Below are 27,403 nucleotides of genomic sequence, written 5' to 3'. Positions count from 1 at the left end.
TTCACAGATCGCATGTGTATTTTTCTCGGGGGGGGGGGGGAGAAAAAAAAAACGCTCTAATTGGGTACCATTGTAAAGACGTGTGGTGAGTCATAATGCCCCTGCAGCCTCACAACAATGTCCCCATGTCACGGTCACACTGAGACCGTGTAGAGCGACAGACAGAAACCAAAAACCTGGATAAAAAGAACTAAAAATAATCCTTTTTCCTCTTTCTGTGTTCAACGCGAACATGAAAAGCAACCTGTCTTCACCTCCAGCTCCTCGTTAGTCTTTAGGAATCAGCGGCGGAAAGGCTTTCAAACATCAGCTCACTATAGGTTCAACCACAACACAGTTGGAATATTCAGTTTGGGGTCACCTATACAATTTTTTGGTGTTTTTTCCATTAAAAGTCACACTTTTATTCATCCAAAGAGTTGCAAAATGAATAGAAAATATAGTCAAGACATTGACAAGATTACAAATAATGACACGATTAGCAAACACAATGTACCATTAGAATACTGGAAATGCGCCTCTATACACCTATGTACATATTCCATTAAAAACCAGACGTTTGCAGCTAGAATAGTCGTTTACCACATTAACAATGTATAGAATGTATTTCTGATTCATTAAATGTTATATTCATTGAAAAAAGTGCTTTTCTTTCAAAAATAAGGTAGTGTATCTATCTACCTACCAACCTACCTACCTACATGCTTAGCAAAGGGGTTCCAAAAGAGTTCTTCTACAAGGGCTGAGGTTCTACCTGGAACCACTTGCTTCTGAAAAACCCTTTCCTGGATAAAGGTTGCTTTTCAAGGGTTCTTGGTGGAACCCTCCAAAAGGGTTCCAGGTGGAACCTTTTAAAAAGGTTCTACCAGGTGCCAAAAAAGGTTCTTCTCGTATATGGTTCTACTTAGCACTTTGATTTCTAATAGTGTACCTACCTGCCTACCTACCAACCTATCTACCTACCAACCTACCTACCTACCTACCTACCTACCTACCTACCTACCTACCTACCTACCTACCTACCTACCTACCTACCTACCTATCTACCTATCTATCTATCTATCTATCTATCTATCTATCTATCTATCTATCTATCTATCACAACAATGGACGAGGGCTCCAAAAGGGCTCCACCCTTTTGGAGGGTTCCACCAAGAACCCTTTTCAAACCCTTTATTCAGGAAAGGGTTCTCTGGATCGAAATGGTTCTTACTGGAACCATTAGTGTTACCAAGAACCATTGAAAAACCCTTTCTTCAGGAAAGGGTTTTTCAGTAGCAAATGTTCCAGGTAGAACCCCAGCCTTTGTAGAAGGACCCCTTTGGAACCCTTATTTCTAAAAGTGTATAAAAAGATGTTAAAAAGCGCTATACTGTATTGCCCCCAGCACTAATTGGCTGAAGTCCTTCAAAACAAGATATGGCTGTCCCTCAATCTGGCACAACACTTCTGCTAGGACTTGCTAGCGTGTCTAAACCTAGTGGTGCATCGTAGCAGACATGTCCGTTTGTCAACAGTCCAATCAGTCGCTATAGTTCGCGGCAACCGAGCCGAGATCGCGCCACAGATGTCAGGGCGGAGGGAGGGAGCCAACTTGTCACGCAATTACAGGACATGACAGACAAATGGAATGGAGAAAAACTGCACCAACACCCACAGAAGCACCTGGCCTCCACCTGTTACCTCTGTTTTCCTCAGAAAAGAAACTCAGACGAGAAGTGAAACTTTAAACCAAACTATCACGAATTGTCATTGGTTAGGTGTGAGATGTGTGTGACACTATAAAAGACTCTTCACCTGTCAACACACGACACAGCTGAAGTAACACTCGTGCAGGTGGGTCAAATATAAACATACGACATGTCAGTGTTTCAAACTTTTAACATTTCCAAACTTAATCTTTCAATTTTTTACAGAGCTCATACCATGTCAGAGATGCCACGTGGAAAACCTTGGATCCCAGGTTGCACCCTGCTCCTGTTGTTCGTGTTATGCAGCCAATTCCCCTCTGCAAAAAGTCAAGGTAAATTATGATTATGATGCAGCTCATGCTTGAAGATTATTGCGTTTGTATGGTGCCATATAATGTACCATTAGAACACTGGAGAGATGATTGCTGGAAATGGGCCTCTATACACCTATGTACATATTCCATTAAAAACCAGACGTTTGCAGCTAGAATAGTCGTTTACCACATTAACAATGTATAGAGTGTATTTCTGATTCATTTAATGTTATATTCATTGAAAAAAAGGGCTTTTCCTTAAAAAATAAGGACATTTCTAAGTGACCCCAAACTTTTGAATGGTAGTGTAACACTGTAAAAGAAAGGCAAGCAGTGGAGATTAGGATGTCATGCTCCTTTATGTCCACTAGAGGGAAGCAAGGATACACATTTTTTTTTAAGTAAGTGGAAATGTTTTCACCCTATTTATAGTGGACTGGAACACTTGGATGAAAGAGAAGATATTGCAGTGGAAGAAACCACACTTTCTTGGTGGTTGGATGGTCGGAAATCTTGGGAACAATTTTTGTGATTCAGTGAGACCTTGGTGCACGACAATTGATATTGATATCACTTCCCCTAATTGGATTTATTATGGATCCCCTCCAGTCTCCCATATATCCCATTTGTCTGCAGTATGTGCTACATATGAGTCATTGTGCTCTCAAGAGTGATGTATGGCTGTTGGGACTTGGGGGAAATTGGTAAAATGTACTTGATTGTATGTCATAAAATGTCTTGTCCCTGATCATTTGTTTATAAAATGAAATTGTGGGTAATATATAATACGTTTAATTGTTTCTTGTGGATTGTGTCATTCATGCACATTGTCAGGATTGAGGATGGCAGGTCACCCTCAGCCTCACACTTTGACTAATGTAGACGTTTATCTGTTTTATTAAATCTGCTGAGCTTGTATTTACCCTGATAAAGAATCCGTGATCTACACGTGTTTCTGTGATTCTCATTACGTTGCTTGCTGTATCATATTGAACAAATGGCATCTTTGCAAAGGATAGCACAGAGAAAGTGCTAACGAGGAAAAAAAGCTGAAGGTTGAGGGGACGCAAGCATCTTGGGCACTGTGCGAAATACAGAGGGGTCTGGAGGGGCTAGACCCCCCGATTAACATTCGAGACCCCCTGAAAGTCTCAAATGCAACATTTGAGGGGGGTCTAAATACGTTGCAGTGTAATTGGAAAACACGTTTTTTCCCGAAAAGAGTTTGTAATTTCAGTTTTACATACAGTATATGATCTACATATACACTTTGCATGCTTTCTTATCCCTCAAAACCAGACAAAATGTAAATTATTTTATTTGTAATTATGTATTTTAAATGTTTTAATGAATTGCTTTCCAAATGGCGCTGTGGAAAAGGCCCACACAAGCCCACATCTGACAGGGAAAAAAGCCAATAATGCAGGGTGGCACCTGGGGTGGTGAAACAGTATTGCACAACAAATGGGAGATGGGAGATGGGAGATGGGACCCCCCCCCCCCCGATTATGAATGGGTATTTCGCACACTGATCTTGGGAGGATGTTGAAGTATGGAAGAGAAAAGTCCGAGAGGGAGTAGATGAGAGATTTAACACCCAGATTTGCACACTCGTGCTCAAACTTGCCAGCAAACACGCATCTGTTCATTTTTAGCTCGCGTTAAAGTGGATCACCTTCACCATCTCCATCATCACCCCTTCACCCCCAGTCTGAGTGAGCTGAAGCTTCACCCATGGCTCCAAATAAACCCCACCTCACCATTGTATCCCCCCTGTTATTTGAAATTCAAAAACAATTACATGGATCAGATCATAATGTATTGGAATGGACCTGAAATAAGGGATACTCCGGGGGAAATTGAGTCAAAATGCCTTGGTTTAAATGGGAGGAGACATCAACAATAGAAGGATGTGACACACACCAGAGGTTTTCTTGCTTCCTTCCTTTAAAGAAACTTCATAGTGGAATAAATTGAAGTTTATCACTAAAAGAGCTTGAATGCTGTTCGCGTGTTGAAATTCAACTCTTTGTTTTTTTAAATAAAAAAAACATACCAAACGTGTGCAAATCGGTGTAGCACGCTAAGAGAGCTGCGGACAGTCCCTCTGGAGATGCACATTTTCGACGTGAACTAAAGACAATACTAGGAAATAGGAAGCCCCCCGTCCATAAGCCAGGTTGAAGAGGTTTCTCAGAAAGAGCAGCGACAGACGTTGTCAAAAGTTCACAACGCGGGCCTGGTACAACACAGCTAGTCACCTGGGAAGTGGAAGAGCTCGATCCAACGCGATGGCTGAAGGTAAGACAACTTGACCTGACCTATGATGATTGAAAATATAACAGCAGCGATCCTTTTGAGTTTCAAAAGAAGTGACATTTACAGTGATATTGGAAACAGCACAAGAGAGACAGCCGCAGACATAATGAAGACCTTAATAATAATAATGATAATAATAATAATAATAATGTCTTTTTGGCATCATTTCACAGCAATACCACTACGGGAAAAGAAGCAGAGAACTCTACCTCGATCTGATGGGTGTGGTCTCAATAACTTTGACGGTAGGCCCATTCATTGTCTCTCTCTCTCAGTTAATGGCTTCATTGGATTTTCTGGTTAACTGGTAACTTTAATAGTTCCATTCCCCCGATGTTTGTTATCCTCCAGCACTTGGTCTGTCTTTGACAGTGTGAACAGAGAGAATTGTGAATGTGAATTAAAAAACGGTTTAAAGTGTAAACATAAACCTGACTAAATGCTGTAGTGTCATATTTACGATATGGACCAAGACTCATTCCTCGATATTTTTAGGCTGAATATCGATATCCGATATATATACACACCGGAACACAGGTTTCTTCACCTGGTTCATGAATAAATCCTCGTTCAAATAATCAATAATAACTAGTACATTTTGAAATCAAAGCTCCGTACTATACAGGCGAACAAGGAACTATATCGACATATGCGATATGGTCTAATTCCATATCCCATTGAAAAATATATTGATTTATTTTTTCTATATAGTGGAATATTATTGCGTGAATGTGAATCAATACTCACAAGACGACGTTTAGGACCACGACATCACACTGTGAGAAAGGGTAAAACCATCCACAGAGGCTTTTCACAACCTCATTACCAAAGTTGTAGCCATCAAACTAAGGCTGCAACTAACGATTATTTTAATAAGAGATGAACCGATCGATTATTTTTTCAATGAATCGGTTTTAAAAATAGAAACATTTCTATTTTCCGCATCTTTATTCAAAAACTGAAAATTACTTCAAATTCAAATTGGAAGATTTCGGTCGAACCGTTTTCCCTCTGCTATGTTTCATGTCCAAAATACAAGCTGTGGTCGCTCACACTATAGCTTTTTCCGCACATCTTATTAAGATTAAGATTAAGAACCCTTAGCTCTATTAGCTCGCTGTGGGCGTGCATGGACCGCCATGAACGTAAACAGTTCCGCGGCTACGAGTGACGTATTAATCGCGTGACTCAACGAATCGATAACGCAATTCGTTGCCAACGCTTTAGTAATCGATTTCATCGATTCGTTGTTGCAGCCCTACGTCAAACGCTTGTTTCATTGCGAACGGTGATGATTTGCTTCTTCTGTTATAGCCCTGGATTTGTCTGGTGGCGGTTTGAGGATCGTCCTGGTGGGAAAAACTGGATCGGGGAAGAGCGCAACGGGGAACACCATCCTCGGCAGAGCTGCCTTCAAAGAGGACCCGAGCCCCGTGTCTGTGACCAAACACTGCGAGACTGCGAGCGGCAAAATAGACGGCACCGCGGTCCAGGTGATTGACACTCCAGGTCTGTTTGATACAGGCATCACGGTGGAAGAATTAAAAACCAGAATAGAGGAATGTGTGAAGATGTCGGTGCCCGGCCCTCACGCCTTCTTGCTGGTGATCAGGCTTGGGGTGAGGTTCACAGAGGAGGAAAGAAACGCCGTGAAGTGGATCCAGGACAACTTTGGGGACGATGCGTCCATGTACACGATCATGTTGTTCACGTGTAAAGATCAGGCGAAAGCTGACAATGCTCTGAAGGAGTGCAAAGAGCTACGGAGACTCTCGATCACGTTCGGACGCAGATACCACGCCTTCAACAACAACGACGCGGACGACCGCGTGCAGGTCACAGAGCTCATCGCGATGGTCAAGGAAATGGTACAGGATAACGGCGGGAAACACTACACGAATGAGATGTATGAGCGAGCCCAGAGGAAGCTGAGGGAGGAGGAGGAGCAGAGGAAACAGGAGGAGGAGGAGAAGAAAGCGGAGGAGAAGAAAATCTGGGACGCGGAGAGGGAGCAGAAGGAGAAGGAGAGAGAAAAGGAGAAGAGAGTGAAAAGGAAGAATATACGAGTGTCCACAGCTGCAGCCGTGGTGCTGGTGTTTGCAGGTATGGTTATAGCAGTGGGGGCTAACACCACGGTGGCTCTGGCTCTCGGAGCTCCTGTGCTCGTCCTGGGAGTGTTGTGTGGGTTAGCAGCCATCTGCATGTGGAAGGGCATGAGATGTAAACCTAAAGCAAATGCTCCAGTATAACTTCAACAAGGACACGTCCATCGGTATGCAACACTGACTGCATTATTAGCATACACACTTCTATTGTATTTACTGTTGAGAGCATCAGTGAATGATTTTGTTAACCCGTTTTTTTGACACATTACATTAAAAGAAATGAATTGAATGGTGTTGGAGCGAGTTGTACTTGATCAGGTCAATAAGAAACTTTATGCTACAAAATATTCACATTCAATTGTACCATTGTACCCTGTCTAGTTAGTTATGCTGTTGAGAGATTCATTACTGCCCATTATTTCAACTGTGGCCTGCTGTTTGCTTCACTTTATTTTGAGAAACGTTATGAGCTCACCCTTCCCTAAAGGAAATGAGACAATGGAAGACTTCCGCTGTCCGATTACATTTAAGTGAGGAAACAGACTTTACTGCCGTTGCACGACTGCCAGCACATACTCAATATCTAACCAAGGAAAGGCCACCAATTTGAGATGTGTGACCTGTGTTGGGGTCACACATTTAGAGCAAAATGGCAAATTTCTTGACAAACTGTTCCTTTTGTTCGACTCTAGCATTCAGTCGGTTCCTCCTCGCCTGCTCAGTGCACAAATGTCACCACAGGCAAGAAAACAAAAGGAATCCTATAGCAAGAAACTGAGAAACTGAGAGTAACTGGTAAGCTTAATCAGCACTGTGTCAATGTAACTTTGACCTAATCTTAACCATCACAACTAAATATCTAACCCTAAGCCTGACCTAAACCCAAGTCTAACTCCAACCCAACCCTAACCTTGACCCAAGTCTAACCCTAACCTAAACCCAAGTCTAACTCAAACCTCAACCCTAACCTAAACCCAAGTCTAACCCTGACGAAAAACCCAAGTCGAACCCTAACCATGACCTAAACCCAAGTCTAACCATGACCTGAACACAAGTCTAACCCTAACCCTGATGTAAAGCCGTCTAACCCTAACCATGACCTGAACCCATGTCTAACCCTGATGTAACCCCAAGTCTAACCATAACCATGACCTAAATCCAAGTCACCCTGACCATGACCTAAACCCAAGTTTAACCCTGACGTAACCCCCCAAGTTTAACCATAACCATGACCTAAGTCGAAGTCTAACACTGACCTTAACCCAAGTCTAACCCTGACGATAACCCAAGTCTAACCCTAACCATGACCTAAATCTTAGCTTATATGGACTTTTTTGTTTGATAGAAACCACAGATTAATAGTATGAATTAGTGCGTTGGGTTCATGAGCTTGAACACACAATAGGGATTAAGTGGTAGCGACTGCACGGGATCAGCAGAGACTTAGGAACAGGTTTATTTCAAGATGTTGGAAGCGCTTGTGGAGACAGAGAGTGCCCAGGTACTTCACCTATTCATGTAACACAATTAATAAGCCTAAGAGTTACTGATTTGGCTGCCATGTTTGCAGTTCTACAGTTTCACTGCCAATTTGTGATTCAGTTCTGAAGGAAACATGTTGTACGTCACTTTTTGATTTTATTTACAATGCAGTGACATAAATAACTTATGTAACTTATTGACGTTAATACTAGCTAATATATAAACTAATACAATTAAATTTTAAAGGAGTAATACGCCATAAGTTACACTCCCTAAGTGACTTTGCCCCATGTTAATTGTGAGTATTCATGAAATGAAACTAACATAATAAATACATAAACAAGTGTGACCAGTCTGACTGCATTGCAGCAATCAAAGACGAGGGTATGTTTTTATCTTTAACTCTCTGCCGCCAGACAAAGCCTTCTGGTAGTAGCCTAAAGCAGTTAGTTCTCAAGACGCCTCCTGTGATGAGCGGCATCTGGAGTGAGAACACTGACCCAACCTATCACTGTATGTGCAAAATGGTTCATATGGTGGCAGACGCTCTAACACCACCTAGTGGAGACAGACCCTCATTCATTGTTTTTGAAAGAGTCTGGAGCCAATGCTCAGTGTCAAAGTGTCATTTTTAAAAGCATAAAAGCACAAAACAGATTTGACCCATATTTAATATCCATGCTCCTAATATATGTTGAGAATAATTGTGCTACTTTTTCTTGCTGTGAGACAACTTGTTAGTCCACTGCTGCCCAATTCAGTTTTCACCATTAACTATGTGCTTACCAACATATAGAAGTAGCATACTAGCCTTTTATTAGTAATCATAATAAAACACCTCCATAAGGTGTAATACGTGCCTAATATTTACTAATAAAGGGCTAGTACGCTACTTATATGCATGTTAGTGAGCACCTAATGGTGAATATGTGTTCCTTAATCAAAAGTGTTTTTTTGTCATCACAATCAAAACTTGGGCTGTAAACATGATTGACGCCATTTTGAAAATCCATACTACATCAGCAGTTCACACCGAATTAAGCTAGCTCAGAACAGAACTGCAGTGTTGTGGTAATTAGTCAGACGTTTAAAGCTCTGATTAAAGTTTTTACTGGAACTTAAATGTAGGCATATATTTTATTTTCGGTACGTGGCTAAAATCAGTTTTTCCTCCCCGAACAGAACGGTCAACACCGCAGACAAGCACACTTCAAAACACTTCAAAAACAAACAAACCCAGAACTACTCCTTTAATGCTTTTGGCTAAATTCGTCCCGTCAAATACCAACGAATGACAACATGGTCACAGTCAACAGTGTCCGAAACAAAGTGTCCTTGTGCTGTCATTTTCTGCTTTGTGTGTATAGTATGCAGCCTTACACACTGCAGCCCTCCCACACGCCTGCATATGAAAATCCACAGAGACAAGCTGGTCAGTCACATTAGAAGGACGACACCAAAAAGCCACATTACATGGTCATACCACCAGGAAAGCACACAAAGGATTATTGACACTCCCAACAGTGGACATCTGTTGGCCATGTAAGTTTTGCTTGAGCTCTGGATTTAGAGGACTTTTCATTTATGTTATTATGTCGCTAAGACATTGAAAATCTGTACAGTAAATTTTGTGTTTAAGTGTCGCTTGAGACTGTATTAGATAATTACTTTTTATTTATGTTTCTTTCATAGTTCTTTTTCTGATTGTATTAGACATATTGGTGGAACTTATTTTTATATATTTAGGTATTTGATGTCTTTTAGTGGACAATTCTTTTTAATCATCTTGATCTTTTTTTGTTTACATTTGATTCTATAAAATAAGTGCGCTAAAAACACATTTGGGTCTCTTGCAGAAGAAGAGAAGGGGAACAAATCTCAACAAGTATACACTGAATGACTGAGAGAAGACTTGGTCAAGAAGAGTTGGTCAAGAAGACTTGGTCAAGAAGACTCGGTCAAGAAGACTCGGTCAAGAAGACTCGGTCAAGAAGACTCGGTCAAGAAGACTTGGTCAAGAAGACTTGGTCAAGAAGACTCGGTCAAGAAGACTTGATCTCAGGATTTTGTACGGGACAGTGACCTAAAGTGATCATGGCATCAACCGGTCTACAGGTGGTGGGCTTGATTTTAGCTGGGCTGGGTTGGGTGTGCGGCGCCTTGGTGTGCGCCGCTCCACTGTGGCGCGTGTCGGCCTTCGTAGGCGGGGAGCTCGTGATCGCCCAGGTGTTGTGGGAGGGGCTGTGGATGAACTGCCTGTCACAGACCACAGGTCATATCCAATGCAAGACCTACGACTCCACCTTGGCCCTGCCCAAGTCTGCTCAGGCCGCCCGGGGCCTCATTGTCATGTCCTTACTCCTTTGCCTTCTGGCACTCATAATTGGGGTGGCAGGGGCCAAGTGCACTCACTGCATGGGTAGCGGAAACCAGGCCCCCAAGGCTCGGCTGGGTAGGATAGCAGGGGTACTGTTCCTTGTGGCTGGCCTTGCTTACTTAATACCCATCTGTTGGACGGCCTATGCAATCATCAGGGACTTCTATGATCCAAATGTTGCAGCGCCCCTTAAGAGAGAGCTGGGGCCAGCGCTGTACCTCGGCTGGGGCGCCAGTCTTCTGCTCCTGGTCGGGGGATCGCTGCTGCATGTCGGCTCTTCTCCACCCGGAGGGAGATCGCTGCCAGTTTTTGGAAGAGCGGCGAAAGACAACCCGCAGACGGGAGGAGGAGACGCGAAGCAACAGGAAAAATCCTTTGTATGAGGTCGTTTAAATGGACATGCGAGGTGTGAGCAACCACGTCAGGAAAGCCTCTGGAAACTACAAAATAAGGATATGTGGTGTTTATTATCAGCCTGCACTGTATTGTGGATACGCTATCTAATCTAACCGAGTTTGTTGAAGTATAACAGAGATAGATGTGGATTTATAAATTAACTTGAAGCTTTGTGATCACGTGGGAGGAGCTGTTGAAGCTGTTGAAGGATGACAGATGTTTACTAATTGCATTTCTTAAATGCCACTCTGCCTCTGCTTGCTTGTGTGTGTGTGTGTGTGTGTGTGTGTGTGTGGGGGGGGGTGATATGTGTACAGAAGGCCAGTGTTCATAGTAGTTCTGTGCATGCTGATGTTTTCACTGAACATGTGTGGGCAGTGACAGTGGTGCATGACTTTGTTTTTGACGCACTTTTTCCCGAAAATAATTCACTCTGCAAATTCACTCCTTGAAATACAGGGGTTTTCATTTGAATGATTATTTATTATTTTATGCTGATCTTTGTTGTGTTACATTTCACACCTTATGTTCTCTAGTGTAATATTCTAAGAGTATTAACGGCAATTTCCAGCTTTGGCTACAGTTGACTTGATAAAAGACTATAGTAAAGTATAGTTTGATGCATTATCACTTACTAAGCACAACAATTATGTACCTGCTGGCTTCAAAACACAGGATAATAACCCCTATTCTAACTTTTTTAAACTTTTCATATTCCATATTTAAAGATTCATGTGCTTTGACTTATTTAATCCTTGATTATTAATCAATTAATAGTGTTTTTTTTTTATTCTTTATGATTAAAACAAGTTTGCCTGTGAATATTTTCTGGATTCTTTGCTCCATATAACAAATACAATCATTTAAACTTTGTCGACAAAACAACGGCATCATCATCATAAAGCACAGAGATCAATCACGGTACTATAGATCTTGTAAATCTGGAATTTTATGCAAAAGATTTCCAGTCAGAAAACAAACAAAATGTGTGTTGTGACAGCAGTCATACACTTGGGGGCAGTAAACACAGAAACTGTGTGCAATGATGGAGTAAAATGACAACTCATTATTTGAGGGAATCATACGGAAGAGGCTTAGGAGGATTAAGGAAAAACTTAGAATTCTGATTTTATTTTCATTCTGAGTTTAAATACAGAATTCTGAATTTTAAAGTCAGAATTCTGAGTTTCAAGTCAGGGTTCTGTGTTTTGAAGACAGAATTCTGAGTTCTAAAGTCAGAATTCTGAGTATAAAGTCAGAATTCTGAGTTTTAAGACATAATTCTGAGAATAAAGTCAGAATTCTGAGTTTAAAGTCAGGATTCTGAGTTTTAAAGACATCATTCTGAGAATAAAGTCAGAATTCTGAGTTTAAAGTCAGGATTCTGAGTTTTAAAGAGGGAATTCTGAGAATAAAGTCAGAATTCTGAGTTTAAAGTCAGGATTCTGACAATAAAGTCAGAATTCTGAGTTTAAAATAAGAATTCTGAGTTTTAAGAATCACTAGCAAGCATTTAAGAGCTTTTTAAGGTAAATTTAGTCGAATAAATTCAGTTTAAAAGCAAATTACTGCAGCTTCTTCCTCTATATAGACTATACTTCTACTCTACTTTGTATTTTTGATAGTGGCTGCCTTCTTTTCTTTTCTGTTTTTTTAGTTTAAAATTACTTTGATCTCACTTATTCAAATGATAGCTCTGTGGTTTGTCGCGTTATTTCAAAAACTGAGGCTTATGTATAATCTTAATGATCACGTTTGCAAAACCCCCGTAATAAAAACTTGCCAGAACACGTCCAAATGTGTCAAGCTGAGCTGCGTTCGTTTCGCTCGCTCTGTGAATATTCTCTCTTTGCCCAACATTCCACAGTCAGAGTTGACAGAAAGTGAACATAGAAGGTCCAATGAAGACGTGAGCCTTCGATCAGCTTATCACATAAATCATGTCTTTTTTGTAAAACTGAAAGAAAATATAAAGAACTAAGTCTAGACAGACGTTCAAGTGTGGGCTGGTAGGTTTTCTTTTTTCACTGACAAAATAAAGCGCATTTCACAAGATGCAAGACACAGATTTACAAAGCTAGAAACTAATTTACGTTTCAGAAAATACACCATAAACTCAGAGAGGGCTTCAGGATTTCAAGATTCTGCAAAAGTAAGTTAAGGATATCAAAATGCACATATTGTGGAATTAAATAACATACATTATGATTCAATTCTCAAAGAAACGATTAAAAAACCATAGATTTACATCATCTTACTATTATGACGACAACAAAACACAACAAACTGGTAGTGGTAATACTTACAGACAGGGTTATATTCCCTAAAACTCTCCTGCGCAGCGTGCTGCAACATTTAGTGAAATTGCCTGCCGTTGCACAAATGTCCACTAGGGGGTGTGCAACTTAAAGGTATGACAATCTGAATGAATCTCAGTGAATTACCAGCACAAATGACTTAGGATTCGATCATTCTGCCATAGATCATAGATTGATTTGCAGTCTGCAAAATATTTTTTTTGAATGCAAATATTTTGTCTGTACTGTTGTTGTTGGTGAGTTCAGTTTGTTATATGAACATTATTCCTGAGTCTCTGTGACATATTAGGAGGATTTTATGGCCAGTTGCTTTAAGTTTATGATTTATTTATATATATATATAAATAATGCACATTTAAAGGCGTCATATGTAACAATGTGGTCAAAAAAACGGTTTCTACGCTCAAATTCAAAATACAGAGGTCTTTTAAGTTTCGCTGTCTCCGTGGTAGCTCAGACGTAAAAAAATGTTTTTAATGCAAATAGTTTGGCTGCGCTGTTGTTGTTGGTGAGTTCAGTTTGTTATATGAACATTATTCCTGACTGTATGCACCTTTAAACATCATCAGTGTTTTTCCACATGTAAATGCTATTTTAGTAGGTAAACACAGTTGTAATCTTTGCCAAGCATTTTTGTTTTCATTTTGGAGAAGAAGCGCTGAGAATGTGGGCCACTGTTCCTCTTAAAGCGACACGGTCAATATTTGCCTGTGCGCTACCGCTGGTTGCGGTGTGTATCGCTTTAAATGCTGACATGACAGTAACTAGTGAGGAAAGTAGGCTAACGCCAGTTTGTTGCAGGAGTCTCTGTCTCTCTCTCTCTCTCTCTCTCTCTCTCTCTCTCTCTCTCTCTCTCTCTCTCTGTCTCTCTCTCTCTCTCTCTCTCTCTCTCTGTCTCTCACATCCTCGCGTCAACCTTTGACTCCCCGGGTGAAGGAGGGCGAGTAGGCCGCTCCAGCGTCCACGGAGGCAATTGGCTGCGTTGTGTCCTTGCGTGTTTACAGCTGCTGCTTCCTTCTGTCACGCACACTGGACAGCGCGCGCATACGCACTTAACACACACACACACACACAGACAGACACGCGCGCGCATCATGTGTCGCGAGTGTGTGCGCTATCCTGCTGGAGCCCAAAGTCCTCCAAGTGAGTCTCTTGTCGGCGTGTGTGAAGATTAAAACGAGGCTGTGTGTGTGTGTGTGTGTGTGTGCACGCCGCGCAAGACAGCACACATAGCAGCCGGACACAGCGCGTCGAGGACGGAAAACGAAGGACGGAAGGAAGGAAGGAAGGGTTACCGCTGTAGCTGCGTCTGCGATCATGGCCGAGAGAAGGGTCTCTCGCTGGTACTTCGGTGGGCTTGCGTCCTGCGGGGCTGCGTGCTGCACGCATCCTCTGGATCTGATCAAGGTGAGTGAGTGCTCGCAGGCCTGAGCACCAGCAGCTGCAGCAGCCTTTTGACAAGAGTCAGGCTGGACAGCTGAGGTGGTGTGCTGTTAACTGCATAGTGTCTGTGAGCCGACCCAACATGACCGTATGATGATCTGGTGTCACTGACACTGTGTGTGTTCTAAAGCGTCTCGTGCTTCCTTGCATTGGTACAGGCCTGTCACTAAACACAGGTCAAGATGAGACCTTTCTATTTATGACTGTTTATAAAACATGATAAATACTTTTTTTTTTTTAGTCTTCATGTAGATAACATTAATGTTGTAATGGTTTGTTGGACATAATGTGGTAATTGTAAGACAACACCAAGTGGGGGTTTCCTTTCCCCTCCAAACATAGGCAGCCTGACAGCAGGTGTCTGTCTGTGTGTGTGTGTGTAAATCTTCAAGAGGACCAAAAAAAACCAAAACATAAACCACAGGAGGACATTTTGTGTAATACAGGACACTTTGTCTGGTTTAGGGATACAGGCCAAGGTTAGTGTTAGGGAATGTATTATGTCTATGCGTGTCCTTACAAAGAATGCTGTGTGTACTTGTATTAGTTACCTCTTTAGGACCTCTTCTGGCATGAACACTGACCTTGTCAGGAGCAGCTAGTCCTCATGGAGACCAAAACCTGGTCCTAATGAGGCAGGACCTCATTTTCTGAAAAAACAAATAAACAAAAAACCCAAGGTTTGGAATTAAATTGAGTAGGGTTAAACTATTACTCTGACCTGTCAACTACTGAGTTAATCATCAACTGTTATGATAATGGTTTCATTGCTTTGAGTATATTTTTTAATAATCAAAACAAGCCTAGTTTTTCTACTTCTTAAATGTGAATATTTTCTGACTTTGCTAGATATATATGTATTTGTAGGCAAAACAAGACATTTGAGAACATCATCATTTAAAGTGACAGCTACACTCAACAAAAATATAAACGCACAAAGACCAACTTGTAGTTATTGTTATGTGACAAAACAGAGTAACTATCCAACAATAACAGTACAACTTTATCAATAAAGTGGCTTTAATTAGCGAGCATTAGGATCAATTTCAAAACAAAAGTCCTGGAGTAATGGCAGGAAGAACACAATGGGGGGGTCGATGATCCAAGTTCACAAACTTCAATAACGTGTGCGTCCAGGCTGTACACCAGTGACACATGGATATCACCAGGTTGCCGATCGTAGAACGATGCACATTCAGTTGTGTTGCCACAGCTGTAACGCTCAACCCAGCACTCAGCATGCCAATGGCACTCTCCCTCATGATTTGTGACATCTGTGGCATATTGACAAGTGACAAAAGTCCACATTTTGGTGTGCCCTTTTATTGACCAGATCATAAGGAGTGTCTGTGTTACTGGTCGCGCGTATTGACCACCACTCTGCCATGCTCCATGACTCTCGTGAGTTGAAATACTCAATCTGAGATTGTAGTCAATAGGAGTGGCCAAGTGACACTGGACTACTGGGTTTGAGCAAAACAAATCATTCTGTAAACAAATGCATCAAGAATTCTATTTTTGTTCACCATTTCAAGTATATAATATAATCAAGCCTGCAGCCTGACTTTACTCATGCCTGACATGACTTAATAACACACAGGAAGTCATGTGCTGTGTAAGTGTGCAGACGATGTTACTAATCAGCACTTGCTTGCAAGGATGTCTCGAGGAGTTCTGGTTCGCTGGTGACTGCTTTTATGAAATTGCAACGTTGTAGGTCTGAAGCATAAACTTATATGTTATATGGATTATTCAGTGTTTGGCTTCACGGCTGCAGCGTTTTGTGTGCAGCTGTGTTAGGTCTGTGCTAATAAAACCTTTCTGTGACAAAAGCACTAGTTACTGAAGTATTAGGGTGGAAATCTAGAAAACATAGTCAAGACATTGACAAGATGAGAAATAATCATTTTTTTTTTCAAAATGATATTTTTACCCTTTCGTCGAAGAACCAGCAAAGCTGTTTTCAGCTGTGCTAACATCATTGCACAAGGGTTTTCTAATCATCCAATAGCCTTCTAGCACGATTAGCAAACACAATGTACCATTAGAACACAGGAAATGGGCCTCTATACACCTATGTACATATTACATTAAAAACCAGAGGTTTGCAGCTAGAATAGTAGTTTACCACATTAACAATGATTAGTGTATTTCTGATTCATCTATCCATCCATCCATTATCTACCGCTTCATCCTCCACCAGAGGGTCGCGGGCGGTGCCGCGCCCATCTCAGCAGACATTGGGCACACCCTGGACAGTATTTCTGATTCATTTAATGTTATATTCATTGAAAAAAAAGTGCCTTTCCTTCATAAATAAGGACATTTCTAAGTGACCCCAAACTCTTGAACGGTAGAGACGTAAGGGCTTGACTAAACACATCGTCTTGATTTATTGAGTTCCTCCATTGTTTTAAGGAAGATTCTCAGATAGGTGAATCTGTTTGCCCTAAATGGATAACAGCAAAGTTGCTAAACAAGACCTCATAAAAAGAGGATTGTTTAGCTCGACACTTATCAACTAACCTGAGTGTAATGTTTCACCACTGTGTGTGTGTGCGTGTGTATAAGCTCTATTGACACATTGTCCTTCCTGTGGCTCAACTGGACTTTCGTCTTACAACATTTTATGGTCTGATTTACCAGAGATTAATGGAAAACCACCGCAAGAAAACACTTGTGCCAATGTCCAAGTTTTTCCAAGTTCACTTGAGGTAATTTGACTTAATAAAACCTCCATCTGGGGTTTAAAAATGTGTCCATAATTGCTATCAAATGTCTCAATATCTACTTCATTCAGAAATGTCCTTATTTTTTAAAGATTATTCAATGACTATAACATTAAATGGATCAGAAATACACTATACATTGATAATATGGTAAACGACTATTCTAGCTGCAAACGTCTGGTTTTTAATGGAATATGTACATAGGTGTATAGATGCCCATTTCCAGTGTTCTAATGGTACATTGTGTTTGCTAATCGTGTTGGAAGGCTATTGGATGATTAGAAAACCTTTGAAAACCTTTGTGCAATGATGTTAGCACAGCTGAAAACAGTTTTGCTGGTTCTTTGACAAAAGGGCCAAATTATTATTTGGAATAAAAATCATTATTTCTAATCTTGTCTTGACCATATTTTCTATTAATTTTGCAACTATTTTGATGAATAAAAGTGTCTTTTAATTGAAAACACCAAAAAATTGTATAGGCGACCCAAAACTTTTGAACGGTAGCGTGTTTTCACAGATCAGTCGCTGAATTTCCTCGTTGATAACATTCCTAATTTCCTCAGCTATATATAAAAAACAACTTAATTATTATGTGTAAACTCTGCGATTGTGACGCTAACGTCCTAGCACTCTCTCTCTCGTGCTGCCATTCATTGTCTTGTGTTTGGAGATTGTTTGACAGAGTTGCCAACTACTGTCAATGAAAAGTCACTAAAGCCAGTCTGAAAAGACCGCAGTGAGGAGGAAACAAGACCTGTTTTTACTTGACTAAACAAAACAGGTCAGCGATTGTTCCCCCGGTTCCTCTACTAAGATAGTTTATGTTTCACGCCGTTTCCGTCTGGACGTGGCCTTAGTCATTTCATCTCATCTCTGGCATGTAACGTACTCCATAGAAGGAACAGACAACAGAGTCATCATGAACAGGATCGTGCATTGTGTGTCGCTCCGTGTTGAACGTGACATCAATCCTCTGCATGCTCGTCTTTCCAGGTTCACCTGCAGACACAGCAGGAGGTGAAGAGGAGGATGGTGGGGATGGCCATTCATGTGGTTAAGAATGATGGATTTCTGGCTCTGTACAGTGGCCTCTCTGCCTCTCTGTGTAGACAGGTCTGTATGTGGCTAATCACACTTTTCTCTCTCTTTTAAGCAAAGCAAGATACATCTATTTGTATAGTTGGTGGGACCAGGTTGTCAACTGGGTTCTTTTTTGCAACAGTGCAAGCCACTACTCACTGCCGTGTGACCCACATACTGTATATGAATGGACAATGCCCAAAATATCATTACAGTATTACAATGTATAAGGACAATAGGTAAAAGAAAGGCTCATGACTGATTCCCAAAGGGAGGTATTGTGCTGCTGATCGTCTTAAATACTGCATACATCATGAAAACCTATTTACAATAACAATAATTGACTACAATAATTACTCTACATCCATCCATTGTTATTTAAACATATGAGTCAGTGAAAAAAAGAGATTATGACCTTTAACAGATGTCCTGTAACTGCTGTATTCTAATGAGATGTATTGTTCTGGCCTCCTATGGCCACTTTGTTGTTGCTAGTGGCTCCCCCTAGTGGAGAGACAAAGAAAATGTTGAACCATCTGCCTGACTCATCCTCTCCTCTCCTCTCCTCTCCTCAGATGTCTTATTCCCTCACCAGATTTGCAATCTATGAAACCGTCAGGGACATGATGGGAACAACAAGCAAGGGCCCAATGCCCTTCTACCAGAAGGTCCTGCTGGGAGCCTTTGGAGGTGGAAACACACACACACACACACACCTTCTATTGTTTATGCATTATATATACTGTATACTGTATATTGTATGTATAAGTACACATGCATGTAGTATCACTCATGCTGGGTTGTGTGCTCGCAGGTTTCACTGGTGGGTTTGTTGGGACGCCAGCAGACATGGTGAATGTCAGGTAAGACACCGTGACGAGATTTACCATGGAAGTAATATTTAAATACACTACCATTCAAAAGTTTGGGGTCACCTATACAATTTTGTTGTGTTTTTTCCATTAAAACTCACACTTTTATACATTCATCAAAATAGTTGCAAAATGAATAGAAAATATAGTCAAGACATTGTCAAGATTAGAAATAATGTTTTTTATTAGGGTTTTCTAATCATACAATAGCCTTCTAACGCGATTAGCAAACACAATGTACCATTAGAACCCTGGAGAGATGGTTGCTGGAAATGGTCCTCTATACACCTATGTACATATTCCATTAAAAACAGACTAGTCGTTTAGTGCTTTTGCTTCAAAAATAAGTACATTTCTAAGTGACCCCAAACTTTTGAACGGTAGTGTATATTGGATTTTTCATTTTGCCTATTTGGATAAATGGTTAAAAACGGAAAATTGTGCATTAAAGAGCTGATCTCTTGGTTTCCAGGATGCAGAATGACATGAAGCTACCACCAGAACTGAGGAGGAAGTGAGTGTTGTCATTTTTTTTTGACATGATAGACGTTCATCGAGTCTTTTCCTGCTTTTAATGGTGCTGGTTTTCTCGTAGCTACAAACACGCCATTGATGGGCTCTTCAGAGTCTTTAGAGAAGGTAAATCTGAAGCCGTGTCTGCGTGTAATGTCATATGTACCACACTGTGGCATCAAGTCTGAACTCTGACACTTTTCCTGTCCCACAGAGGGTGTAAGGAGACTTTTCTCAGGGGCCACCATGGCATCCAGCAGAGGTGCGATGGTCACTGTTGGACAGGCAAGTCACATTGCTCGGTGCCTTTTTTTCTCATGGTATAGGAAGATCGAGCCAATGAGTCATTTCCGCATATGACTGCAGTGTTTCAGATGTGTATAAAGGGTGTCAAAGCTAACGCACGTTAACGCATGATGTATTTCCATGCCGACTGGACGGAAAAATACGCGTGTGACGTCATGTTTATGTGCTGCGCCACCGGAGTCCAGGCACCGTTTACCAGTTAGCTCCGTTAGCTCCTTTAGCGTGCCTACATTTGAACTGGAGCGGTCTGTTTATTAAACGAAAAGTGCAGCGATACAAATAACCAGCGTACCCGTGTACTGCGTATTTGTGCCCTAAAGTTTAGCGTTACTTTAGCAATCGTGAGTCACATCGTAAACATGACGTCACTCACGTCTTTTTCCAGTCAGTCGTCATGGAAACGCACCATGTGTTGACGTGCGTTAAGTTGACGCCATTAACATGACCAGCACTAATTAAAAAATGTTTTTTCCCTTCTCTATTGTTGTTGCATCTTCAGCTAGCGTGTTATGACCAGGCCAAACAGCTTGTGTTGGGAACAGGGATAATGGGAGATACCATCGTCACACACTTTCTTTCTAGCTTCATTGCTGTAAGTATCCAAGTTTTCGTTTGTGTTGCGGAGGTTAAAACATGACTCGTTCAGTGTGTTGTGTTTACTCTGCTCTTTTTTTTGTCAACTCACCCTGGTGTTTTCACGTGCAGGGCGGCTGTGCTACGTTCTTGTGTCAACCTCTGGATGTACTAAAGACGAGACTGATGAGCTCAAAGGGAGAGTACACGGTGAGCTGATCCCTCCTCATCCCCGTTCATTGTCTCCTCTAATCCTTTCACTCCTCTCTGGGGCTGCTAATCCTGCTTGCTCTTATGACAGTGTTCATTTCCACCCATCTCTCTCTCTCTCTTCAGGGGGTGACACACTGCATACGAGAAACTGCCAAGCTGGGTCCGCTAGCGTTTTACAAGGTAAACAAAAGCAAAGCATCAATTAACACAGTTAGTTATAATCAGGAGGGCTTTACAGGTTTCTTAGCGGTGTTATTTCAGTTGTCTGATACCCGACCCTGCAATTTGATTCACACTGACCACACCCTGTTGCACAGCAGTGAAAAACATGACCTCTACTTCAGAGTCCAAGGTAGTACATGAGGCTGTAAATCTGGAGTGACATTATAAATTATATACACGTCAAATAGTGAGACTGCAGATTGTAACAAACAGAGGAGGCTGTCGGGGAACTCAGGTGTCATTCTTTGTTAGCATAGTGAAGCCCAATTTATACTCCTGTGTGAAGTGCTCTACGTAGGTTATGCAGAGCCCTCTGTGTCGAAGGAGAGCCTCTCTCCAAGTGTCCGTCACTCCGTCAAGGGACAACGGAGACAGCAAGGGCTGCGATTGGTCCTCAGGACAGGCCGAGCTAACGCTGCTCTGTGCCGGCTCACAGTGCGCGCAGAGCGTCCACAGAGGCGGAGCTGATCACCGCCAACAACATCGCTGCCAAACTATAAATACGTCATTTCTTAATACACAAACCACATGTTTAGACTCTGAACGTATTTCTGCTCCCTCAGTTGTGGGTGTATGGAAGTAACACTATTCATGAATCAAACAACACCTCTAATTCCATATCGGGGGAGCGGAGACGAATCTGAGACTCGTTGCATTTACACTTCTGTTCAATATGGTCACAATGCGTCTCCGACCACCTCCTGAAGTGGTTTTGCAGATGGGATCTCAGAAAATCAGATATAAATTCACTATTCTACAGACATGTATTTCAGTAGTTGTCTTGGGTTGACAATTGTTATGGGACAGATTTACACGTAACATAATACTGTGTTTTGTCGCAGGGTCTCGTTCCAGCTGGGATCCGCTTGATCCCTCACACGGTGCTCACCTTCATGTTCCTGGAGCAGCTCAAAAAATACTTTGGCATTCGCATCATCTCCTGAGCACACCCTGCAGGGCGCCATCAGTGTGCGTGTGCTTCACCTTCTCATTTTGCTCTACCTCTGTCTCAAGATTAGACGCTCAATGATTTCGGCTACAGAGAAGCACCGACTGTTGGATGGGATGAATACTGGAATAACAAATGATTCCCAGGGCTAGGATTTTAACTTACTTACTTACTAGAGAGGTAACCCAAACCCTTCCAAATTAAGAGAGGATTTAGCCGATGTTAAAGTAGTATTCTGTTCTAATTTCAGTCAGAGTATTGTGTTAATGTTGAGTTGGGGAGACCACAGCTGTTCATCAACCTTGATCGTAGATGGCAGACTAATAGCTGGTCATTTATGTTTGTGATTTATGTTTTAATCTCAGCACCCAGTGCTTTAATCCCTGTCCACCATTGGTGTACAGCACCTTCAGGTCCTAACCAGCGGAACAAAAATTGTAGACCATGTCTTAGAAAGTGTATCCAGTGCTCATCTACAACACTTGATCAGGCCAAGGCATTGTTTGAGATTTTAGTTTTAGTAAAAGTCGTAAAACACAGTGAGGTTTGTCATCAACGCTGCACGTACCAATGGATAATATTTCCCCAAAGGCCATTATGAAAACATGACTGATCGAGCTATTGCGTAGGTGCATAGTCATCATTCCCAACAGTGCTGACCAAATGTGGTGCACCCTGAATTTGACAGAATTATTGCTTTGCCTTCTTATGACCTAATGACTATTTTTTGAAGTGTAAATCAGCCAGTCGTGCGATCAAGTCGTCACTAACACTTGCCAGGTTCTCCTTTACTTCATTCCACCACTGTCAAACGATCTCATTTTATTCTTAAATCTGTCAGAGAAGTGGACCAAGTTTGTTTTCCAGTAAGGAGAGGGTTAGTGGGGGAAACTGTGAAGTGGGCCTGAAGGTCCATCTGTTAGTGGCTCTTTTATTTTCCGCTCCCCGTGAAATTGCGAATGACCACTTGATATATATATGTTGTTAGTTCTAGCTATTTAAATAGAGATGCCTGTAGAGAAGCTTGTAGAGATCTGCTGTGCACTACAAGTTTACATGTAGCGTGTAAGACTTAATGACTCAGGATGCTCCTCTTTTAAAAAAAAAAAAAAAAAAAAGGCACTTTACTGAAAATCACTGGACGCCTCAAACCTAACCTGCTGCATAGAAACCCCTGCCATAGACTTTAAACGGTATTATAAAAAAAAAAGGTCAGATTTTCATTTATTTTGATTTTAAAACATTATCGGTTCCATTTGTGGCTGTTTTTGTGGCTCTCAACATTTGTTGTCCATGATAACTTTGACTTAGGTTTCATGCTGACTCTGTTTACAGAGACCATGTCAAATAATATTGCCTTACAGCATCTATCCTGCAGGGGGCAGTGTAGTAACGTGTAATTTACTTTCTCTGATTCATCCTAATAAGTCCTGTATCTTCATCAGTGCCATTAGGTCACCCTGTTTGCCTGCATGTTCTGACCTTGATAGCGTGAGGTCCTCTGCTGTAGATGAGCCAAAAGTTTCGATCATTGTAACCCCCGTCTTTATTCACGTGCATAGTAATGGAACTGGAGGGACCCATAATTCTGGGTGTGTTGAATTTACATCATGTAGATCATTAACAATAGAATTTTTGAATAAAAATACAGAGAATACCTGTGGAGTGTTTGTGGCTTTCTTTGCATTATGTGCCTTTTGCATTTGTGAGACCAATCGCAACTATCTCGGTAGTGATTAAGATTGTTTTCATCTTCATTATAATATCTTTCATTTGATAGATCTGCTGCAGGCCATCTGGATTGTGTACAGTCGACGTCTACCGTTGTGTTTGTGGTCCCAGCAGAAACTGACTCATTGGTGTTGCCGACTGTGACTGGATTTGTATGGAAACCCATTTAGAGAAATAGTTGAAATTAAGAGATAAAAAAAATTAAATTATGAGTAAAAAAAAAAAAATCATAATTATGAGAAAAAAGTTGAGATTATGAGATAGTCATAATTATGAGATAAAGTCATAATTATTAAAAAAAAGTAATAATCTTCAAATAAAAGTCATAATTATGAGATTAAAAAAAATCTAAATTATGAAATACAAATTGAAATTATGAGATACAAAAGTCGAATTATGAGATAGTCATAATTATGAAATTTAAAGTAATAATTATGAGAAAAAGTCATAATTATGAGATAAAAGTTAAAATTATGAGATAAAAAATGAAATTATGAGATAATTGTCATAATTATGAAATCAAAAGTTGAAATTATGAGATAAAAGTCATCACTATGAGAGAAAAAGTCGAAATTATGACAGAAAACGTCTTCTAGTCTGTCTCATAATTTCTACTTTTTATCTCATAATTATGACATTTTGCCTCTTAATTATGACTTATTTTTTTTTATAAGTTTTACCTCTTTTTTTACTGGTGAAAATGGGCTTCCATAGATTTGCCCTACAGCGCAAGGACAAACATTTTTGCAGAATAATTTGCCCGCTAGTCTGCGTCACGGATGACTTTAGATATTCACCTGTAACATCATCAGGTATCAGGTATACAACATTAAATCAATACAAATAGGAGTAAAGTGGTAACATAACAGAATAGTAAAATGGTAAAAACCACTAAGTGAAGGCCAAGGAGAAGAGGTGGGTCTTTAAAAGCCATTTCGAATGTTTAGTAATGGTGGAGGTACATTTAATTTCCATGGGTAACTTGTTTCAAAGTTCAGGGGCAGCTACAGAAAAGGCTACGATCGCCCTGAGTTTTAAGTCATGATTTTGGCACTAAAACCTAAAGCAGCCAGTTATTAGACCTCAGAGCTCGGGATGGAGCGTGAAGAAGAAGAAGTTCTGAGAGGTAAGATGGTGCCAAAAAAAATAAAAAAAATAGGAGGCCAGCAAGGAGATATGAAACTGGTAGTTAAAGCTGCTATGTGTTTAGATTTATCTGTCAGTAACATGGTTTCTTGTCAGGATGTTGGTGAAGCCTTTTTTTTTTTTTTTTTTACAGGAGCCAAATATATAATTAGCAGTTCACAGTTTGTACACTATGTGGCACTATAACATAAGGGTTCCTTAGGTTTAAAGGTGAGCTTGTATTCCGTTTCTTCATTTGGTTGGCAGGTTTATGGTCGCTGTGCTGACCGATAGTATCGTTTGGAACTGGGGGTTTTAGATTTTTTTTTTTGGGGGGGGGGGGGGAGGGGGTTACCGAACTGATTGTGTGCACTTTAGAGCAATAAATCATTGTTTCTAAAAGATGGTCAAGGTCTTAGATTTTGTGAGGAAACAAACCAAAGCGTGTCAGCCGAGTGACTCCGCAGTAAGGACCAAAAAACAACAGACAGCGTTTTGACAGGAAGTCGTGCCGTCCATAGACGTACGTACATGCCAAGCAACATTCTGGCAACTCATTTCTTTGCCCGCTGTGTTCATAGGAAGTCAATGTTTTCTGAATGGATTGCTGTTGAGTGCAGGGATAACAAAACAGTCAACGACATAAAGCATTTTGGCGAATTCCCAATGATCCCGAGAGATGGCCGCAGTGGATTATTGCCATAAAACGTGCTTGAAACACGTGTTGTGATCACTTCATATCTGTTACAGAATCCATTAGCATTAATATCATATATAACGTAATATATAAGATGTAGGCATACTGAAGGGCTGAAGTTTTTCCATACGTGAAAAGCACCATCGTTGACATCCGTTGAGTTTAGTCAGTGAAGTTCAGCAGTACATCGTTTGAACTCTGTATAAATTTAAAGTGGGCGATGCACTCTTATGGCTTGAAACCAGCATTGGTGCCGTTCATTTTTGCAGAGGCTTTTCCTGCCAAATGAGTCGCGTGACGCCCAAGGCTCTATTATCGATGGGCAGCAGCAATCAAGTGTGGTTTCTGTCTGTTTTTCCCATGTGGCGCCTCTTTTACGTTTTCTACTGCTTTACCGTCTTTCAGAGAACTGAAAAACATAATTTTGCACATTTGTTCAAAATTTGACGATGCAAAGCTAGCTAACAGATCATTGGCCCTGAGCTTGCAAGTTCGCAAATGAGGTTGAAAGATATAGTGTCAAATCAATAATAACTTTGATGTAACAACCATTGGAAGTCATTTGTCATGGCTGTTCTCATTTGGTTGCACAAACTCCAGCTATAAATCTCACTGTTTATGAGAAAAAAATAATGGAGGAATAATTTACATTCACTCCGCTTTGTCTATTTCACGGTTGACTTGTTTCCACTCAACAAAACAGCTACTTGTGGAGAGGCTTTGGGAAGACTGTGAGTGTGAATAATAATAAAGTAACCCCCCCCCCCTTCATTGGCCAGTGTATGAGTCTAAAAAGCCAACTGCAGTTCACCTAATCTGACCATGGTCAAGAGCTCAGAGAAAAGTGATTGTTGGCTTTGCACTGAGGCTGATGGAGACAGCAGGAACTCAAAGATCACAACTAAACCCTGGAAATCAGATTAAGGCGGCTGGAAAGAATGAAGGTAACTTTCTGCCTGATGCTCGGCGGGAAAACACATGTGGTAAGATTTAGGAATTGAGTGATTACTTAAACAGGTTCCATAATCTCCCTTTGTCATGATTTGGTCACGTCAGTGCACACACTAATTGCGGCGTGACAGCATTTGCTCATCAAGACAAACGGAGATCCCTGTCTCTGTCAGTTCTGCACATCCTCAAATTTCAACAAGCAGTCACTTTGACTTTTGTTTTGATTAGCTGTCACTCGTCTCAAAGTCTAGAGACATACACAGACGAGACGCAAAATGAATGTTGATACGACTTTGTCTGTTGGATTTGTCAACTTGCACCGGTTGCCTAGCGTGCACACAAAATAAACTAAGGCTTCAATGTGGTGTGTCTACCCATTATGTGATGCACTTTATTGTTTATTTTCCTCTAAATGAAATCAAAATGTACAGAGTTGACATCGTGCTTGATTGAAAAAGGTCTGAATGTAGCAGTTGATGGCAAACCACCACACAGAAAGGCCCTCTGTCGAACCAGGCCTCGTGCTAGCCACTATACCGCCGCGTGGGCCCAGAATGGTTTATAAATCAGTCACTCCCTGGTTGCTAGAGACAACCACCCACTCTCACTCTCACACCTATGGTCAATTTAGAGTGTCCAATTTACCTAATCCCCCTATTGCATGTTTTTGGACTGTGGGAGGAAACCGGAGAACCCGGAGAAAACCCCCCCCCCACACACGGGGAGAACATGCAAACACCATACAAACACCATGCAGAAAGGCCTTCACTTTTCATGTTTTTATTTATGTATTTATTTTAATTGATTGCTTTGTATTCTTGTTGCAGAACAAGATGAGTTACACGTTTGGTTGGATTTTATTATCACATCAGTGAGATGCTTGAGGAGGAGGCTTTGCACACGCAGGCGAGCAGACTGTGAAATCATCACGTCCGCGTGGTTGCAGGCAGGTCAGCGGCATGTCCGGGTCCTTGTGAGCCAATAGCATATTCTA

The 27,403-nt window shown here is 41.1% G+C and overlaps 4 protein-coding genes across 6 annotated transcripts in view; 3 read left to right on the top strand and 1 right to left on the bottom strand.

Annotated features, from left to right (window-relative positions):
- The window catches only part of LOC310941217 (MYCBP-associated protein-like), a 34,442-nt gene extending 21,400 nt beyond the window's left edge, over positions 1-13,042 (bottom strand). For all 3 annotated transcript variants that reach the window (XM_083906347.1, XM_083906345.1, XM_083906346.1), the window contains exons 1-2: positions 12,991-13,042; positions 1,926-2,008 (exon numbers count right to left, since the gene is read on the bottom strand). The gene's annotated coding sequence lies outside the window, so the exon portion shown is untranslated. The remainder of the gene's footprint in view (positions 1-1,925; positions 2,009-12,990) is intronic.
- On the top strand, positions 4,297-6,574 carry LOC310940964 (GTPase IMAP family member 9-like; the record flags this gene model as incomplete). Its single annotated transcript, XM_083906035.1, has 3 exons — positions 4,297-4,306; positions 4,498-4,569; positions 5,639-6,574. 3 exons carry the CDS (start codon positions 4,297-4,299, stop codon positions 6,571-6,573), a joined length of 1,017 nt encoding a protein of 338 aa, XP_083762161.1. The 3' UTR covers position 6,574.
- Positions 9,369-11,500, top strand: LOC310941169 (claudin-4-like). Its single transcript, XM_083906291.1, has 2 exons — positions 9,369-9,453; positions 9,768-11,500. Exon 2 carries the CDS (start codon positions 10,006-10,008, stop codon positions 10,669-10,671), a length of 666 nt encoding a protein of 221 aa, XP_083762417.1. The 5' UTR covers positions 9,369-9,453; positions 9,768-10,005; the 3' UTR covers positions 10,672-11,500.
- A 909-nt stretch (positions 13,043-13,951) lies between the features above and the next one.
- On the top strand, positions 13,952-23,482 carry slc25a10b (solute carrier family 25 member 10b). Its single transcript, XM_083906315.1, has 11 exons — positions 13,952-14,409; positions 18,171-18,290; positions 18,833-18,947; positions 19,072-19,120; positions 19,602-19,643; positions 19,725-19,768; positions 19,857-19,927; positions 20,448-20,540; positions 20,654-20,731; positions 20,858-20,914; positions 21,799-23,482. Exons 1-11 carry the CDS (start codon positions 14,320-14,322, stop codon positions 21,898-21,900), a joined length of 861 nt encoding a protein of 286 aa, XP_083762441.1. The 5' UTR covers positions 13,952-14,319; the 3' UTR covers positions 21,901-23,482.
- Positions 23,483-27,403: the final 3,921 nt, after the last annotated feature.

This window comes from Microchirus variegatus (genome assembly GCF_963457635.1).
Source record: "Microchirus variegatus genome assembly, chromosome: 19".
In the NCBI taxonomy this organism is placed as follows: domain Eukaryota; kingdom Metazoa; phylum Chordata; class Actinopteri; order Pleuronectiformes; family Soleidae; genus Microchirus; species Microchirus variegatus.
This window is presented reverse-complemented; position numbering and strand designations above follow the sequence as displayed.

Coding starts and splice junctions, on each gene's coding strand:
- slc25a10b (XM_083906315.1), top strand. CDS start 14,320: ATGGCCGAGAGAAGGGTCTCTCGCTGGTACTTCGGTGGGCTTGCGTCC. Junction 19,644..19,724: donor CCACCAGAACTGAGGAGGAA/GTGAGTGTTGTC, acceptor GTTTTCTCGTAG/CTACAAACACGCCATTGATG. Junction 20,732..20,857: donor GCTCAAAGGGAGAGTACACG/GTGAGCTGATCC, acceptor CTCTCTCTTCAG/GGGGTGACACACTGCATACG.
- LOC310941169 (XM_083906291.1), top strand. CDS start 10,006: ATGGCATCAACCGGTCTACAGGTGGTGGGCTTGATTTTAGCTGGGCTG.